Genomic DNA, 19,274 nt, shown 5'->3' on the forward strand with positions numbered 1-19,274 from the left:
TAGCCAGTTATAGAGACATAGCATGTACGTTCACATCTATGTTGAGAGTATTGAGATTATTTTCCCCTTTATCAACACTCGATTAAATGAGGTGAAGGAGAAGTAGGTCTTCTAGAGAGTGACAGCTCAGAGCAATGCTGGCATCACCTAGGAGTTTGCTAGGAATCCAAAATCTCATGTTACCACCTCTGACACTACTCATCCGCCCAATCAAATGTATTACAATCTGCATTTCAGCAAGATCCCCATGTGATCCATATACACTTTCCTTTTCTTAGTTCCTTGTATAATAACCACATTTAACTTTATATGATAGTTTACATTAATATTTACAAAATGTATGAATTAGACAGTCACCGGGGAAGGAACAGGCAGAGAACAAAGATGTGTGTCTGTACCTAAATAATGGATGGAGGTAAGAGTAGCTTTCCTGGAAGTAAAGATAAAATTCTCTTCCTCCCTTGGGCAAACACTTAAGTAAAGGAAATACAACAAAAGAAAATGAGGAATGTATATTGAGTAGCATATAAGAAGAAAGGATTGTTTTTCTTTCTTATGTTGATTATTGTTACAATAATTGCTTCATATATTTTTATACAAAGATGCATGTTACTGATTATCTATCTTGAGATAAATGAGGGATAATTATTAGGTTGTTATATGTGGAAAAACTATACTGAGAAAGTAGAATAAGAGGATTAGGGAGGAAGAAAAAAGACTTACTCTGCAGAGTGTGATATTGAGGAGTATGCGACTTTCAGAAAAGACACCAAGATTTCAACCTTGTTTTAAAAGAGGCTACTTTAAATCTTCCCTGATTGATAAAAATATTTCCCATAATGAAAAGCTTTCCACAAATGTCCTTACAGTTTTAATAATACACTGTCCTCAGTGTCACAAAATTATTTATTTTTAATTAAAAAGCAAAGATAGTTTTTCTATAATCTGTGAACTAGGTGAAACACGTGCCGGTTATGTTTCATATAAATAATTATTGGCCATCTGGATATAAGAAATGCTACCTTTTTCGTGATGAGTTTTCCTAAAATCTAAAAACTGCTGACTGTGATAAAAGTTAACAAGAATACTTTAAGAAAAAAAGACTTTAACAGTCATGGTGTCTTAAAATACTGGATGTGAGAATAATGAACTGTTATGAGGGGATTCATGTTTGCAAAATGAGCTACCAGTTGATAATTAGTGGAGCTGTACAACACCCTGGTGAGATAGGTATGTTTCATTCCTACCATTTTGCAGATGCAAAATTGGCATGAGAGAGTAATGAAGTGTTTGGCCTCAGGGAACCTAGAAAATCAGCATCAGCAGGAAGCACTGACTTTCTGAGACATCCGCTGTGATGTAAGGTAGGATGGCCAGCTTTATCACCCACTTACTGGCTGTGTGATTTTGGTAAAGATACTTAACCTTCTTGTGCCTTAGTTTCTTCATCTGTAAAATGGGAAGAATAACACTATTTTCCTCAAACATTTGTTGTTAGGAGTAAATCAGTTAGTCCTTGCAAAAAAGTTAAAAGATTACCTGGCATATAATCGGTCAACAATCGGTATCTATTAATTACCATCTACGTGCCTCTCTGAGCACTAAGGATAGGAAAGTGAACGAAATAAATCCTTGCCCTCATGAGCTTACATTCTTGTTCTTAACAGAATGGTCTCTCAGCTGATAGACATATGTACATAGGTCTTTCTTATGAACAGGTAGAAACAGAAAGTCTTGCTGGCTTTCTTTTTTTTTTTCTGCCTTTAAAAAAAATTGTTAGAAGTAATTTTACAGTGGCTGCATGATACCTTAATTTCCTGGGAGTGAGTTCTGAACAAAGAGAGAATTTTACTAATTCAGCTAGAACGTTATTGAAAGGAAATAGCTGTGTTAGGCAAGGATTGAGGGTTGAAATCACCTCTTTTCTTCAGGGACTCGTAAACTACTGGGGGGAGTCCAGATCCACAAATAAATAACTCTGATTAAGACTAATTTTGGTAAATATAACTGTTAGAGTCTGAATGTTTATGTCCTTCCAAAATTCATATGTTGAAATAATCACTTCCAAGACCATGGTATTTGGAGGTGAGGTCTTTGGGAGGTGATTAGGTGTAGAGCCCTCATGAATGGGATTACTGCTCTTATAAAAGAGACCCCAGAGAACTCCCTTCCCCTCTGCCATGTGAGGACACCGTGAGAAAACCACTGTCTATGAACCTGAAGAGGCCCTCACCCGATGCCAAAGCTTCTGGCGCCTTGGTCTTGAACTTCCTGGTCTCCAAAACTATGGCAAATAAATGTCTATTGTTTATAAGCCACATAGTTTATTAGTTTTTATCATAGTAGCCCAAACGGACTGAGAGAATAATGAAATAACAAAGAAGCAAGAGAAGGAAGTGTACCTTGCTTGGGCAGAGAAAAAAAGGGAAGGAAAGAGGAAAAAGTAGGGAGGAGAAAGGAAAATAGGGCACAGGAGGAAAAATAAGAATGTGAACACAAAGGTTAAGGACAGAAGGGAACAGAGATAAGAGAAGGGTGCTATGATTGGAATGTCTTCCCAAAGTGTTAGGATTACAGGCATGAGCCACCGTGCCCGGCCTCATTTTGAAATTTAATTGTCATTGTAACAGTATTAATAGGTGGAACCCTTAAGAGATCATTAGGCCATGAAGGCTACGCCTTCTTGGTGGGATTGGTGCTTTATGAAAAGGCAAGTATGGCCCTCCCCTTCCCCTCTCTTTGCTTTTCTCCTCTTCTGTTGGGTGAGGAATAGCATTTCTCCCCTGTGGAGGATATGGCATTCAAGGAGCCATCTTGGAAATGAGGAAGGGGGCCCTCACCAGACACCAAACCTACTGGCACCTTAATCTTCCCAGCCTCTAGAACTGTGAGAAATAAATTTCTGTTTCTTGTAAATTACCCAGTCTCAGATATTATGGTATAGCATCACAAAACAAACAAAAACAAAGGGTATGCTTGCTCTTCAATATGTATAGAAGAGGGTTTGGACTGTTTCAAAGGGGAAGACTGAGAAGTTGGGAGCAGGTGATGTCTTAGTTCCCTCATTATATGAATGGGCACTACTGGAGAGCCTATTGGAGAAAAGTATTATTAGTAAGTAAAAAAATAAAATAAAATAAAAAGTTTTGTAACTTATCTTGACTTCCCTTATTATTTTAAAGTGCTTTTTCATAGTCAAGTTATATTCACTTGAGTTAAAGAAAAATGAAAGACTGAGTATGAAAAAGAAAAGTGACTTAAAAATTAGGGAATGTAATTAACTAAGGAATATCTAACTAATTATAACCCACAAAGCAATATATTCTCTTTCTCACATATCACTCTTAATAAACAAACATGCAGACACACATACCACAGACACACTCAGACACATCACACACAGAGAGAAAGAGAATAATGCCAGGGTCTTAATTTCTACATATAATTATGATGTTAAGAATACTGCTCTTTATGGTGAGGTATTTTAAAGAATGTGTGTGTGTGTGTGTGTGTGTGTAATTTCAGTAGATTTCAATGAAAAACCACAGTTATCTGAAGGATGGGATAACATTAAGATAGTTTATCTATATAACAGTATATACACAAACATGAGCATTTGACAATAGCTAGAACTGTAAAAGATTACCTAGATCTAGATCTTTCTAGGTCCTTATTTTACAGATGAGAAAACAGAACTATGAAAGTTGAGATCTGAGCCAAACTCAAATATTTGAATACTCAGACCAGTGCTTTTTTTTTCTAATATATCACTCTCTGAGCAAAGATCACTGATAACAATAGTATGTTGTTTAACCTCAGGTATTTGTAGACACTTCACATTCCAAGCAGGTTAACTTATTTCCTAATTTACAGAAAAATGCATTTGAAATAAAAACTTTAAACAGCATGAATTCCTCAAAGAATTGCGTAAATATGGATATTTTGTGGATCAATTATGTGTATAGCAATACAGAATAACTGATTGAAATGAAATGCAATTTTTTAACAACATGGCACCAATATTAAAGACAAAAGTATATAAACAGTACAATGAGCCAAGCATTAATTCTCCAATAGTTCTTCAAGAATTTAGCTATCTTTTTTAATAGTGCTCCAGCAAATCAACTTGGATTACTTTTATCTGTTCCTGTTTCCATTTGCCAGCTTATGTGTTTTGTGTTTAAGAGCTTGTACCTGTAGCCTTCTTTAGAACCTAAACTCGGGCTACTGGAGCCACTGCAGAGAACCAGAAGTGCCTATGAATTTTTTTTGCACACCATATATGTACTTACACCAAAGGCTGTAGCCAATAACTGACTAAAGCCAGAGTAGAGAAGCCCAGATTCTTTGTTTTCATAAGATGAACTCTGAGATATACTTTAGAATCCAGAGCTTCCTTCATTGTCACTCAGTTTGATTGACACCTTCCTTCACAGTATTGATGGCCCCATTCTTTCGCCGGTTCCCCTGGGAGTTTGCTTAATCATTTGCATACAAATACTTGTCTCTGGATCTGCTTTTGGTCAGACAACTAGTAAAGACGTAGACTAAAGCTATTTAGGATCCATCCATTCATCCATATTTATCTATACTAGCTACCTCCCTCTGTTTTCCCTGCTGCTGTCCAAATACCTCATTCCCTCACTCTTCCAAATAGGCAAAACTTGAAACAGACCAGTGTGCATCTTATTCTATTCTGTATTTCTCTATACTTACATAATAATATACAAATATAAACATATGAGAGAATATTTGTGTCCCAAAAATGATATATGTTTATATATATATATTTCTTTTTAATCTTTTCTTACTGAACAATATTTAGATTACTAATAAAGAAAGAAATTAGCACTTTAAACTGAATTCTATTATAATTTTCCATAGTTATAAGTTATAAATCTTTGCTTGGAATGAGAAACCATGTCATAGATACAGATATGTAAAATGTACAGTTAGAATCTGAAGTCAAAGTAGGTAAAAATTTCAATGCTATCATTTTATGTTCTCTCTGAAAGATTTTAGCATTCTAACATTTTTGATTGGTTGCTTATATATTGTCTATTTATACATGAAAGAACAATTATTTTATTTAGTTTGTACATAATTCTCATGCTATCATTTTCTGATTCTATGTTGTATTATTTGCCAAATATTTCCTTAATGCTTGCTCAAGTGATTTTTATACTAATTTAGAGTTATTCATCTTTAGGTCTATTTATACCTAATTTTTACAAGCCGCCATAAAGGTTGATATCTTTATTTCCATTTTGTGAATATGAAATCTGAGGCATAGGGGGCTTAATTGAGTTTTTCCTGGCCATAAGCATAATGAGAGGCAGACTCAGAACATGAATTAGAAATCTTTGACTTCCAACTCCATGTTTAATCCATTAGTAGTGGGTTATTGCTATTTTCTTATGAAATAAACTCCTTTATAACATTACCTATTCCATCATTAAAATAAAACCTATGTAATAAAGCCAAATGTTGTACATATAAGAATGAATATAAATATTATGTTAATTACTATCTTTTAGAATCATATTGATTTCGAAAATTTTGATTGGATGAATGTGGTTTTCTGTCTATTAAATCTGTATGATTTATCCTAACTTAGAAATATTGCAAGTTATTTTCATCCGCAAACATATAAGGTATAAACTATTATAACATTAGTGATTTTCTGTGTGTAAAATATAACCCTTACAAAACAGAGAAATATTTTGATTCTGAAAAGTTGCTTGTATATATATGCGCATTGCTTGTTAAATAGTCAGAAATTTTGAGTGTATGAAAATATATTTAAACCAGTCAACAGAAAATATATGTTTTCTTGTGACAGTGTGCTATAGGCTGTAACATTTGAAAGGCTAGCCCAGCAGATTTCTGAGCACATAGTAGCCAGGATAATTTGCAGAATCTGTATTCCAATTTAAACTCAATAAATTTGTCCTTTCTTAGGCTATGGATTTATCTATGTCACTTAAAGATAATGACAGTTTTTAATTGACTACATAATGCTGAAGTTATTAGAGCAACAAAAAATGGATACAGCTATGCTACTAAGTTACATCTCCCATTATCAAACCTAGATTTACTCTGAAGCAGAATAGAGGAAGCTATGTGTTATGGTTTGAATGTCCCCGTCAAGCTTATGTTTTAATTTGATTGCCATTATAACAGTATCAAGAGATGGAACCTTTAAGAGGTAATTAGGCCATGAAGGTTATGGCTTCATTTGCAGGATTGGTGTCACCATGGGTGTCGGTTTCATATTGCAGAAGTAAGCTCCTAATAAAAGGATGAGTTTGGCTTCCTTTTGCTTCTCTGTCACCCTGGCCTTGCCCTCCCACAATGGGATGACTAACCAAGAAGTTCCTTTCCAGATGCTGGGACCTCAATCTCAGACTTCTTAGTCTCCAGAACCATAAGTCAATAAATTTCTGTTTATTATAAATTATTCCATCTGTGGTATTCTGTTATAGCACCACAAAACAAACTAAGAAAGTGGAGTTCTATTTCTCCTCTTGCCCTCAATTTCTTCAGAGGAAGACTAAATTCCTTTATGATTTCCTTTGCTTCTAGTAAGGTACAGAAATGCAAGATGTTCCTTCTCACTGTAATATACCACTGGATATTACATATAATTTTTACACTAAAATTTTTATTTAACATTCCCTTTGCAAATTTCTAGAAGTAGTATTAACACAATAAGACATATCAGAATTGACTATGTGGTCTGCTGTAATATTTATGCCAAGAATATCATAATGGTGAGGAATGAGAGAAAAACGCATAAAGAACGTGAATATAATAAAGGGAATAAAGTATATACTTGGGGAAATATACTAATTGTATGACAAAAATGGAAATAAGGGTTCCATTATTATAAATAAGGATTTGTCAACTGAATTTATCTCGCTAGCTTCTTATAAAATAAAATAGCTAACCTGAATGTAAAGAAAGTGTTTCATTTATATTCTATTTCCATTTATGCCTTAAATAATGCTTTCCGAATTATGGCCGACTGTAACTTTAAACTCCCTGGCAAAGGATATGTGCTACAAAAACCCACTTCAAGTTATAGTAATTCAATATTAAAACTTCTTCCCAACTGAATTTTAGAAACAATATTGTAGTAACCAAACTATAAATTGAATAAATTGAAGAAGTTACTACTTCTTACAATATTGTAAAACTCTCTAGAGTAGGTCATGACAGAAATGAACATCTTACATTTTCTCCTTTAATCTGACACAAAACAAGATAAATTAATTAATAAGTTACAAGCAGAATAGCAAGTTAGAGAGGATTCAAAAAAACAGAAGGTATGAGGTTAGGCCAAAGAAGAACAGGGTTTAAAATAAAATAATACAGTATAACGACATGCTTAATATATACATATATATGCGTATATGTGTAGTTTTATAGGAAGCTCCAAATAAGACCTACTTTCTCATAGTACTTGATCTCGTAGTCCAGAATGGCTCCATTGGAAAAAGCAGGTGCTTGCCATGATAGGGCAATGCTATTTTGGGATGCCCAGTCCTTCCTTACCACACCTATCAGGGAAGGTGCTGAAAGGAAAGAAAATAACTAAGAATTAATTGGCAGGAATCATTTTCCATTAACCTTTCTTTAATATTTTCTCTTCCAAGGAAAATAAAATTCTTGTTGAAGAGGACACCATTTATTTAAGGCAGATTAATAAGATAGCCTTAGGATATGCTCTATTCAATCCAAATAAGGCATTAAATATATTCAGGAACACTCTTAGGGAACACAGGAAAAACTCAGATATTCCAAGAATAAGGGCCAGAACTCATCTTTGGTATTATTAGGGGAGGATATTTTTCTTTAAAATGATTTTGGTCTTCAGCTATAACATGAAATACAATACACTTGGCTCTTATGTTTTATCAAATATTAATCTACTGTAGGAAAAAACAAACTCTGAAATTGCAAGATCATTTATAGGCTTCTCCCTTTCCTGTAGACATTTTAAGGCTTCATAAAAGTTTATATTATAATCTTTATAATTACAATAAATGATTGTTTATGAATGTGAGGATTATTTCTTTTGCATAGTTTCTGTGACACTGAATAAAATTAAAATATTTAACTTTAGAAGTTACTTTCAGAATCATGTCTTTTTATTTTCCTATATATTATAATTCTAAATTAAAATAATCTGTGTTAAGCTTCCAATATATAACTAAAATATATATATCTCAGATTCTTCTCTTTGCACCTTTTAGAAAATACTTTTTAAGTATTCTAATTAAAAAAAAAAAAACCGGCAGTGTTTGACATAGAAGTCAACAATCATTCAGAAAAAATAAAATCCAAATAAAACACACAGATATGCCATTTCTCACACAACAGATTGGCAAAAAAAAAAAAAAAAATACAAAGTTTGGTAAGACACTCTGTGGGCTAGGATATGGGATACAACACTGCACCACATTGTTGGTGGTAATGCAAAATGATACAACTCTTATCAAGGGAAGCTTAAAGATTTAAAGCAAAAATTATGTATTTATTTACACTTTGGCTTTTTGGAACCTCTCTCAGAGATACACTGCACAACACAAAGTGACATATTTACGATACTATTCCTGGAGATTTATTTCTAAAGTTGTAACAATCTAAATGCCCATCAATAAGGGATTGGTTGAAAAACTATGCTACATCCACTAGAGAATCATGAAGTTGTAAAAAGGAATTATGGCTATCTGTAAGCACTAGAATAGAGTTATTTCAGAATATATTTTTAACTGAAGAAAGTAAGGTGAAGAAAAATGTATAAAAACAATGTAAGGATAAACCTAAGAATAACAAATAATTATAATGGTTGCCCTTAGGGGGTGAAAGGCAATAGGATAAACACTACGAGGTTATAATGGTTGCCCTTAGGGGGTGAAAGGCAATAGGATAAACACTACGAGGTTAGAAACTGGACATCTGTGAATATATATTTGCCTTGCAAATTTACTTTGTAAAGTAAAAATATTATAAGTGATTAAAAATAATTTTAAGAACAATTTTGAAAAATTAACAGAATCATAAAATGAAGAATACTGTATAGAATTGAAGACACAGCCTCTAAGAGGGAACTGTTAAACATAGCTTTAAACACACTGATTTAACAAAAATATCAATGGGATGTGCTTTAATAATTAAATAAGAAAAACTATTTTCTTATTTAAAAATTATTAAACTGTTTTAATAATGATATTGATGATATTAGTATTGGTATTATAATTTTGAAGCTGTTATATATACATATTAAAGTATAAATCAAATGAGCAATTATGTTGTTATTGAGAACTAGATTTTTTCCTCCTGTGGGAGAAAAAATATAAAAAATGTCAGCTATATTAAGGTAAATAAAAACTCCAAGTTAGAAGTTACATTATGAACTCATTATATCTTTCCAATTCATTTTCAGAAATCTACTTAAATGTACCAATCACAGGTGAGAATTAGATTTGAAAAATTGATTCTGTCATACTTTCAATTTCTAGGAAAGTCTTAAGTATTAAAAGTTTGGCATTTTATTTCTGAAAGTTGCTTTTTTGTTCTAAGGACAAAGTATTTTCTTAAATTTGAAAGAATGACAAGTTTGGTTTTTCTAAGGAAATAAGGTCTTTAGAAACTATATTTAAAATTCTTTCTGGCTGTTCAATGGGAACATTATATTTGGACTAGAATATGTTCTTAAAACGAGAGAGAATTACAGAAGTCACTAGGAAATAAAAGTTTGTCATGTGAGCTAAAACAAAAATAATGTGGTATATAAGAAAAAGCACTCAGATATTTCACTATTTAAAATAAGCCCTAACTATAGACCGTAGAGACACAACAAGACTACTTAAAAAAACAAGACCCAACTATGTACTGTTTACAAGAAACTAATTTCACTGTAAAGACACAAATAGACTGAAAGTGAAGTAATGGAAAAAGACATTCCATGCAAATGCAAGCCAAAAATAAGCAAGAATAGCTATAATTGCATCAGGTAAAATAGACTTTATGTCAGAAACTTTAAAGAGACATTTATATAATGATGAAAGAATCAAGTCAGCAAGAGGATGTAACAACTGTAAATATATCTGCACGCAACACTGTAGCAACCAGATATATAAAGCAAATATTAGATCTAAAGAGAAAGATAGACCCCAGTACAATAGCAGTTGGGGACTTCAACACCCTACTCTCAGCATCAGACAGCTTATCTAGACAGAAAATCAAAAAAGTAATATTGGATTTAAATAGCACTGTAGACCAAATGGACCTAACTAATAGTTGCATAACATTTCATCCAACAGCTGCAGAATAAACATTCTTCTCATACACATGGAACATTCTACAGGATAGACCACATGTTAGGCCGCAAAACAAGTCTCAACAAGTTTACAAAAATTGAAATAATATCAAGTGTCTTTTCTGATCACAATAGAATAAAACTAGAAATCAATAAGATGAACCTCAAAAAATACACAAACATGTGGAAATTAAACAACATGCTTCTGAGTTACCAAATAAACAAATCAGGAAAGAAATCAAAAAGAGAAAGAACACCCAAATAAATAAAACCAGAAACAAAAAGAAAACATTATAACTGATACCACAAGAATACAAAGGATCATTAGAGACTGTTATAAACCACAAAATGCCAACAAATTCAAAACCTAGGGGAAATGAATACATTCTTCAACACATACAAACTACCAAGGTTTAATAGTGATGAAACAGAAAATCTGAACAGACCAATAATGAGTAACATGATAGAACCAGTAATAAAAAGTCTCCCAACAGAGAAAAGACCAGGAACAATGGCTTCACGGGTGAATTGTACCACCCTGTTAAAGAAGAACTAATACCAATTCTTAACTATCATATCAACAGAATGAAGGACAAAAATATAATTATCTCAACAGATGCAAAAAAAAAAAATTTGATAAAAATCAACATCTCTTCATTATATAGACTTTCTACAAATTAGGTATAGAAGGAATGTATCTCAACACAATAAAGGCCATATATGACAAATACACAGCCAACATCATACTGAATGGGGAAAAGTTGAAAGATTTTCCTTTAAGAACTGAAATAATACAAGGACGTTTACTTTTGCCACTCTTATTTATTTTAGAACTGCAATTCCTAGCCAGAACAGTTAAACAAGAGAAAGAAAGAGAAGGTAATTAAACTGGAAAGGAGGAAATAAAATTCTCGCTAATTGAGGATGACGTGATCTTATATATAGAAAAACGTAAAGACTCTACCAAAAAAACTCTTAGAATTAATAAACAAATTCAGAAAAGTTGCAGGATACAAAATCAACGTACAAAAATCAGTAGCATTTCTATCCAACGGTCATAAATGTGCTGAAAAAAATCAACAAAGCAATCCCATTTAAAATAGCTGCAACAATAAATAAATACAATATCTAGGAATACATTTAACCAAGGTGATGAAAAATCTCTATAATAAAAACTATAAAACAGTGATGAAACAGCGTTTCATATAGTTTTAAATACTATAGTTCATATAGTTTTAAAAACTATAAAACAGTGTTTAAGAGGAAACAAATAAATGTAAAGACATGCTATGCTCATGAATTCAAATAATTAGTATTGTTAAATTACCATACCACCCAAAGCAATCTAGATTCCATACCTCCCCTATCAAAATAACAATTACAATCTTTACAGAAATAGAAAAAACAAATCCTAAAATATATATGGAAACAAAGAAGATCCAAAATAACTGAAGCAGTTTTGAGGGAAAAACAAAACAAAACAAAAAGCTGGAGGCATCACATTGCCTGACTTTAAAATATATAACAAAGATATAGTAACCGAAGCAGCATGGTTCTGTCATAGAAACACATTTAAAAACCAATGTGACGGAATAGAGAGTACAGAAATAAACCTATGCATTTGTAGCCAGCTGATTTTTGGCAAAGATGCCAAAAACATACATTCCTTTCCTCAATATATGTTTTTGGCAACTTTTCAATAAATGGTGCTGAGAAAACTGTACATCCACATGCAGAAAATGAAACTAGATACCAATCTCTCACCATATACAAAAATCAGTGTAAATGGGTTAAAGACTTAAATGTAACACTCAAAAATATAAAACTGCTTGAGGAAAACACTAGGGGAATGCCTCAGGACATTAGTCCAGGTAATCATTTTATGAAGAGGTCTCAAAAGCACAGGTAACAAAAACAAAGGCAAAAATAGACAGATGAGATTGTATCAAACTAAAAGCTTCTGCATAGCAAAGAAAACAATCAACAGAGTCAACAAACACCTGTAGAACAAGAGAAGATATTTGCATACTAATCATTCAACAATGGATTAATATCAAGACTGTACAAGGAACTCAAAACACTCAACAACAAAAAATAATCCTATTTAACAATGGGCAAAGGATCTAAGTAGACATTTCTGAAAAGAAGACATACAAACAACTGATATATAAAAAATGCTCACCATCATTAATCAACAGGAAAATGTAAATCAAATTTACAATAAACTATCATCTCACTCCATTTGGATAGTTATTATCAAAAAGAAAATAAATAACCAGTGCTGGTAAGGATACAGAGAAAATGGAACTCATCCACTGCCAGAGGGAATGTAAATTAGTGCAGTCATTATGAAAAATAGTACGGAGGCTTTTCAAAAACTAACAATAGAACTATCATATGATCCAGATATCCTGCTATTGGGTATATATCGAGAGGAGATGAAATTAGTATGCTGAAGATATCCCCCCCCAACCCTAAGCCCCCCACATCATGTTTATTGCAGCAGTATTCACCATAGCCAAGACATGGAAGCAATCAAAGTTTCCATCAACAGATGAATAATGAAAATGTGTAATACACACACAATGGAATACTATTCCACTGTTAAAAAGAATGAATTTCTGTAATTTATGGCAACATGGATGAGCCTGGAGGCCATTATGTTAAATGAAATATGTAAGTCACAGAAAGATAAGTACTGCATGTTCTTACTCATCTGTGAAAGCTAAAATATTTGATCTTATTGTAGAGCATAGAATAATGGTTACTAGAAGCTGGGAAGGGGAGGGAAGTGGATAAAGAAAAGTTAGCTAAACAATACCAAATGACAGCTAGGTAAAAGGAGTAACTTCTAGTGTTCTACAGCACTGTAGGTGACTATAGCTAATAAGCTATTGTATATTTTTAAATAGCTAGAAGACAGGATTTTGAATGTTTCAAACAAAAAAAAAATGTGTGGGGGGATGCATATGTTAATTACCTTGATTTCATCATTACACAGTATATTCATGTATCAAAATATTACACTGCACCCTAAAAATATATACCATTTTTATGCATCAATTAAAAATAAAAAAAGAATTTATGAGCTTCAGGCCAAAATATTATACTTTTATGTTGACAAGGAATAAAATGAATGGAAAAAGAGTATGTATTTAGTGAATTCATTCTCACTATTACATTAAACAGAGAGACTACTCTTGGGTAACCAAAGAAAACAATTTAGTGATTCAAAAGAAAACAGAAGTTTTTGAGATATGTTCTTTATGTTGCAACCATATGTACTATTTTTGGCATAACAAATGAAGAATATTTAAATGAAAATATTATTACATAAAGTTGTATCCAATTCAACTTCAGTAATTAAATCTCAATTGATTCATTAAAAAAGGAACAGAAAAAGTGCTCAGATAATTTACCATATAAATTAAGACACATTTGCTCTTAATAAACCACCTTTATTAAATTTGTCCCTGTTGGAAGCTGCATTAACGTTCTTCAATTATAGTGTAATAATGTATTACATCGTGCTTTATGGATAAATTATAACTTTAAAGGGAAATCATATACATTAGAAGTTGATTGAAACATATCAATTCATTACAATTTTTGAAAATGTCATCTTCATGTATACAATCTTATGGTTAATTTTCAGTTTAATGTACAATGTCTAAAGCAATATTACCAGTGTTTTACATTTGCTTCATAATGATTTAGCACTCAAGGTCAGCACTATAATCCTTGCAAAACTTAAAAGAAATTCAATTATAGCCACAGCATAAAAGAATGACTATTGCAAAAAATATAGGTACTATTTTTCTATTATACAGTTCTCCAGTGGGCAATTAATAGTACACCTACATTACCTAAATTTTATGAGTTCCAGCCTATACTTTTATAAAAACAATAATAAATAAAAATGGATTTCAGGGTCCAAATATGCTAAACCCTAAACTCTCTTTGCTTTTGCACAGTCCTTTCATATGTTAATATACATATTTTACATAGCTATAAAATGTACATAATTTTACGTAATTCTATTTTTAACAATGCATATTAAATCCAATTCCATATTTTGAAATAGTATCTGTTATTATTTTAATTGCTAAAATACTCCATTCTGTATACTTAATGAAATCATTCCTCTAATGTTGAAGTTTACAATACTTTCCTATAAGAGTTTTCACATTTCATGCACAAATTTTTTATTTTGTTAAATTTTTATTAAGAAAACTGCTTCATATAACTTGGATATTCTGAGACATACTATGCAAGAACTGAATCAATATATATTAAGCACACACTTTAAATGGTTAATGAATTGGAGGAGAGGATGACAGAAACAATTTACAGGTCAATATACACCCCCAAATGCTGGATTTTCTGTGTTCACAGAGGCCAACGGTACACAGAATTTTATTTTAAAGGCTTCCATATATGAAAGCTAAATAGTTAGTTTTGAATATATTTAATGATTTTTTTCTTAATAATCCAGGATTATATAACATTTGAGTCTGACATATGGTGGTAACACTCTTGAATTAATAAATACAAAGCAGAAAATATAGCATATACATTTATTTTCCATATGAGAAAAACTGATTTTAGGACACAGAAGAGCAACTATTGATTTTTATCTCTGATGCTAAAAAGTAAGGGGGAAAAAAGCAGGAAAATAAAATCCAGCGTTTGTCAGATCAGAGGCTGATGGAATGAATAACTTGAAGGCTCAAGCAATATTCCCTGAGTAAGAATTACGTATTCAGGATAGGTTTCAGCAGAATTTTATTTCTGATATACATTTTTATTTAAGTCTTCAAAATCTTAGCTTTGACCTTCAAGAAAAAGATTGTTGAATAGACTGCTGAAATGGCTTTAAATATAAACCTTTTTGATGACTACATTTCCAATAGGTTTCCAAACACTATGTAACAAAAATTTGAAGAAAAAAAATATATACAGCGGAATAAGTTAACAACAGAGGCCTCATTCACAATTAGATGAGTGTTTTTTTTTTTTTTTAATGCTTACGTGGAGATACCTGAAGGAATCATAAATTAGTGTAGTTAGCTATTTTGCACTCAAGACAATATTTTTATTAAATATTTATTTTATACCATGTATATTTATCTTATTTCAATCTCATAAATCAATGGAATGGAAATTGTCTTTATTTTAAAGATAAGAATGCTTAATATCACAGGAGTTGAGCAATTGTTTAATGAAGAGATGTGAAGGTAAATTTTAATATTAAATCAAAGTGCTGAGAAAGAATTGAAAAATTACATATTTTACTACATTTTCTCCTAAAATGAATTCCAATTTAGTGTAATAAGTTCAAAATTAGAATCTACGCTCAAAATTAAAGCAAGAAATAAAATAATGTCACAAATATCCTTGTTGCCTTTGAAAATGTTATTTTTAAATTTTCCTAATACTATTATTCAAATTTACACTATGGATAAATACAAATATGCATTATTTTGAAAATTTAATACTTATGGGTTATAAAGTTATGTTTCTAAAACTGCATTAAATAATGCTAATTCTCAGTCATCTATAAGCATTCTAGATCTATTAAGGTTTACCTATCGGGGTGTGCACATGTGCACGCCCTGTGTGTGTGCATGCGTGCTTACGTGAGAAAGTGAGATAGACAAAGAGAGCACACTCCTATACACATGCTGTGACAATGAAAATCTTAATAGTGAATGCTACACAAGAGAATCTTAGTATGAAGATAGACCTTATAAGCCATTTAATATATTTTTTCCAGCAATCCAGAAAATCCTGACACTTTTTGATAACTTATTATCCATTTTTTGCTCCAGCATTAATGAGTATCTTATACCACAAGGCTACCCATTCCTTTTTGTAAACCTCTAGTTGTTTGAAAAGACTTCATATGGAATCACTGTCTTCCTGTAACTTCCAACTAGGTCCTAGGTTCTAACTTTCAGCATAAATAGAATTAACTCTTTCACCTTCCTTCATCTCTCATCCTCTTTTCTTCTCTCTCCTTTTTTACTCTTCTTTCTATGCCCCTGCCTTCCTTCTTTACTCTTTTCTTTCTTCATTTACTTTTTAAAATGCTTTTTACTGCCTTATTTCTTTACATGTTTCTTTTATTTTCTTCCTTGTGCCTCTTTTAGGAAAGGGCTGTGTGTGTGTGTAGGTGTGTTTTAATGGAAATATATTTTAAAAAACCACACAATGAAATGTCAATAAAGAATAATACTAAAATAAAATAAATAATACAGACCAGAAAGTACAAACCAGAACAAAATTTTAACACTATATAATTTTTTCCTTTCTCTTTACTAATGAACTAATGGGTATAATTGCAAAGCAAAAACACAGGACAGTGTTTCTTTCTGTGTATGTTCAGGAAGGAAACAGTATAATCAAACACGACAATTTTACCTGTGAAATTCTGTAGATGTGATAGATGTTTATCGCGTTAATTGACATTTTTTGAAACCTGAGAACATGCTTCAAAATACTTCTGGCCTATATTTTGTTTTGGAAATGTTCCTTAAATGTTTTGTGCTTTAGATATCACAATAGTTCCTAAGAATATCTGTCTCATATGCTTTTGTTTTTATGTTTTTTTCTTGTAATCAGAATTTAATGGTAATATACATTGCTATCTATTTCCTTCATGTGGTTGAAACCTAGTTATGAGTTTGAAATATACATGTGAGACTTATATGCAGCCCGTTACTACTTTATGTTCTTCCTTTTTTTTCTTTCTGAATTTGAAAATAACATTGTAGTATGTTAAACCAATATAACAGCTGTAATAAAATGAGTAATAGCTCTGAAATATCATATCATAATTCCCAGAATCTGTGATTTTTTTTTTTTTTTTTTTATGGCAAAGAGGCTTTGCAGTTTTTATTAAGAATTCTGAGGTGGGGAATTAGCCTGGATTATCTGGTGTGCCCAAAGTAAGCACAAATGACCTTATGTAAGAAAGGTATACAGTAGTTTTATTTTTAATTTTTTGAAGAATCTCCATACAGCTTTCCATAATGGCTGTATTAATTTACATTCCCACCAATACTGTGTAAAGTTCCCCCTTTTCTATATCCTTGCAATCATTTGTTACTCTTTGTCTTTTTCATAAGAGCTGTTCTAACTTGGGTAAGGTAATACCTCATTGTGGTTTCGATTTGCATTTACCTGATGATTAATGATGTTTAATATTTTTTTCCATATATAGGTTGGCTATTTGTATGTCTTCTCTTCAGAAATATCTATTCAGATACTTTGTCCATTTAACAATTGGATTATTTGGGTCATTATTACTATATTGTTGAGTTGAGCTCCTTATATATTTTGTATATTAATCTCTTTCATACTTATAGTTTACAAACATTTTCTCCATTACTGCAGGTTTTTTCTACATTCTGTTGATTATTTCCTTTGCTGTGCAGAGCTTTTTAGTTTGACATAATCCCATTTGTTTAGTTTTGTTTTTGTTGCCTGGGATTTTGCAGTTTTATCCAAAAATTCCTTTCCTAGACTAATGTCTTGAAGTCTTTTCTCTATGTTCTCTTCTAGTAGGTTCATAGTTTCACATCTTACATTCATGTCTTTAATCCATTTTAAGTTGACTTTGTTAAGTGGTGAGAGACAGGGATCTAGTTTCATTCTTCTGCATGTGGATATTTTGTTTTCCAGCAGTGTCATATATTGAAGAGATTGACCTTTCTCCAGTCTTTGTTCTTGGTGTCTTTTTTGAAAATCAGTTGGCTGGAAATAGATGGAGATATTTCCAGCAATTCCAGTACTGGGTAAATAGCCAAAGGAAATGAAATTCATATGTTACAAATTTATGTACCCTGATGTTCATTGGAATACTATTCACAATTGCCAAGAGATTGAATCAACCTATTTTCCATATATAGGTTGGCTATTTGTATGTCTTCTCTTCAGAAATATCTATTCAGACACTTTGCCCATTTAACAATTGGATTATTTGGGTCATTATTACTACATTGTTGAGTTAAGCTCCTTATATATTTTGTATATTAATCTCTATCTACACAATGATACAATACTCACTGATAAAAATAACAAAATCCTGTCATTTGTAACAACATGCATGGACCCAGATATTATCTTAAGTGATATAAACCCAGCACAGGACAAATGCCATAAGATCTCATTCATGTTTGTAATCTAAAAAAGTTGATCTCTTAGAATTAGAGAGTAGAACAATGATTACCAGAGTCTGGAGAGGGTAGTTGGGAGCAAAATGGGGAGAGGTTGGTCAATGAGTATAAAATTACTTGTTCACTCTTCCTACTTCCTTTTGCCATGCCAGTGAGATGCTGGTAGCTTGACAAGACATTATTGGAAGAATTGTGAAAATATTTGCACAGAAAACTCTCACTATCTGTATCGATCAGAGTGAAAATTCACTGTATTAATGATGAATCAAAATGCCACAGCACTGTCAGCACTTAATTACGGAGAGTAAGACTGGACAAGTTATCTTTAAGGTTGTCAGGATAATCTGTGTCTTTTTAATTTCTCTTTGATAAGTCTTATGACTGTGATTTAACATGTTCACTGTTAAGCTTGTCTTTAGCTGCTGTTTTCAGTAATTTACACCATACACATCTACTGACTTTTAGTTCCAGAGGCATTTGAAAAACTGCTTATATGACAGATTCTGTAAAATTCAGTTTCTTTGAAATATGAGGAAAAATGTATCCTCAAATTGCACCACTCTGAGATTCTTCTGACCTTATTATTACTTGTCATGTTTCAGTAAAAAGAATATATGTTGTACCAGTACTTTCTAGGAATTTAACATAGGCTATTTTCCCAAATCTCAGAAAGTTGGCCTGGCCATAAAGAAAAATCAATCATTCGGCCTACCTCATCTGAACATTGAACAAATTCCTCATTCATAACATCTGTTTATATTAAAATC

At 31.9% G+C, this 19,274-nt stretch overlaps 1 protein-coding gene across 3 annotated transcripts in view; it reads right to left on the bottom strand.

Annotated features, from left to right (window-relative positions):
• The window catches only part of EPHA6 (EPH receptor A6), a 932,172-nt gene that overhangs the window by 336,076 nt on the left and 576,822 nt on the right, over nucleotides 1-19,274 (bottom strand). For all 3 annotated transcript variants that reach the window (XM_050778969.1, XM_050778968.1, XM_050778970.1), the window contains one exon: nucleotides 7,453-7,577. In XM_050778969.1, the coding sequence (XP_050634926.1) occupies nucleotides 7,453-7,577 (125 nt within the window). The remainder of the gene's footprint in view (nucleotides 1-7,452; nucleotides 7,578-19,274) is intronic.

Source organism: Macaca thibetana, chromosome 2 (genome assembly GCF_024542745.1).
Source record: "Macaca thibetana thibetana isolate TM-01 chromosome 2, ASM2454274v1, whole genome shotgun sequence".
NCBI lineage: Eukaryota > Metazoa > Chordata > Mammalia > Primates > Cercopithecidae > Macaca > Macaca thibetana.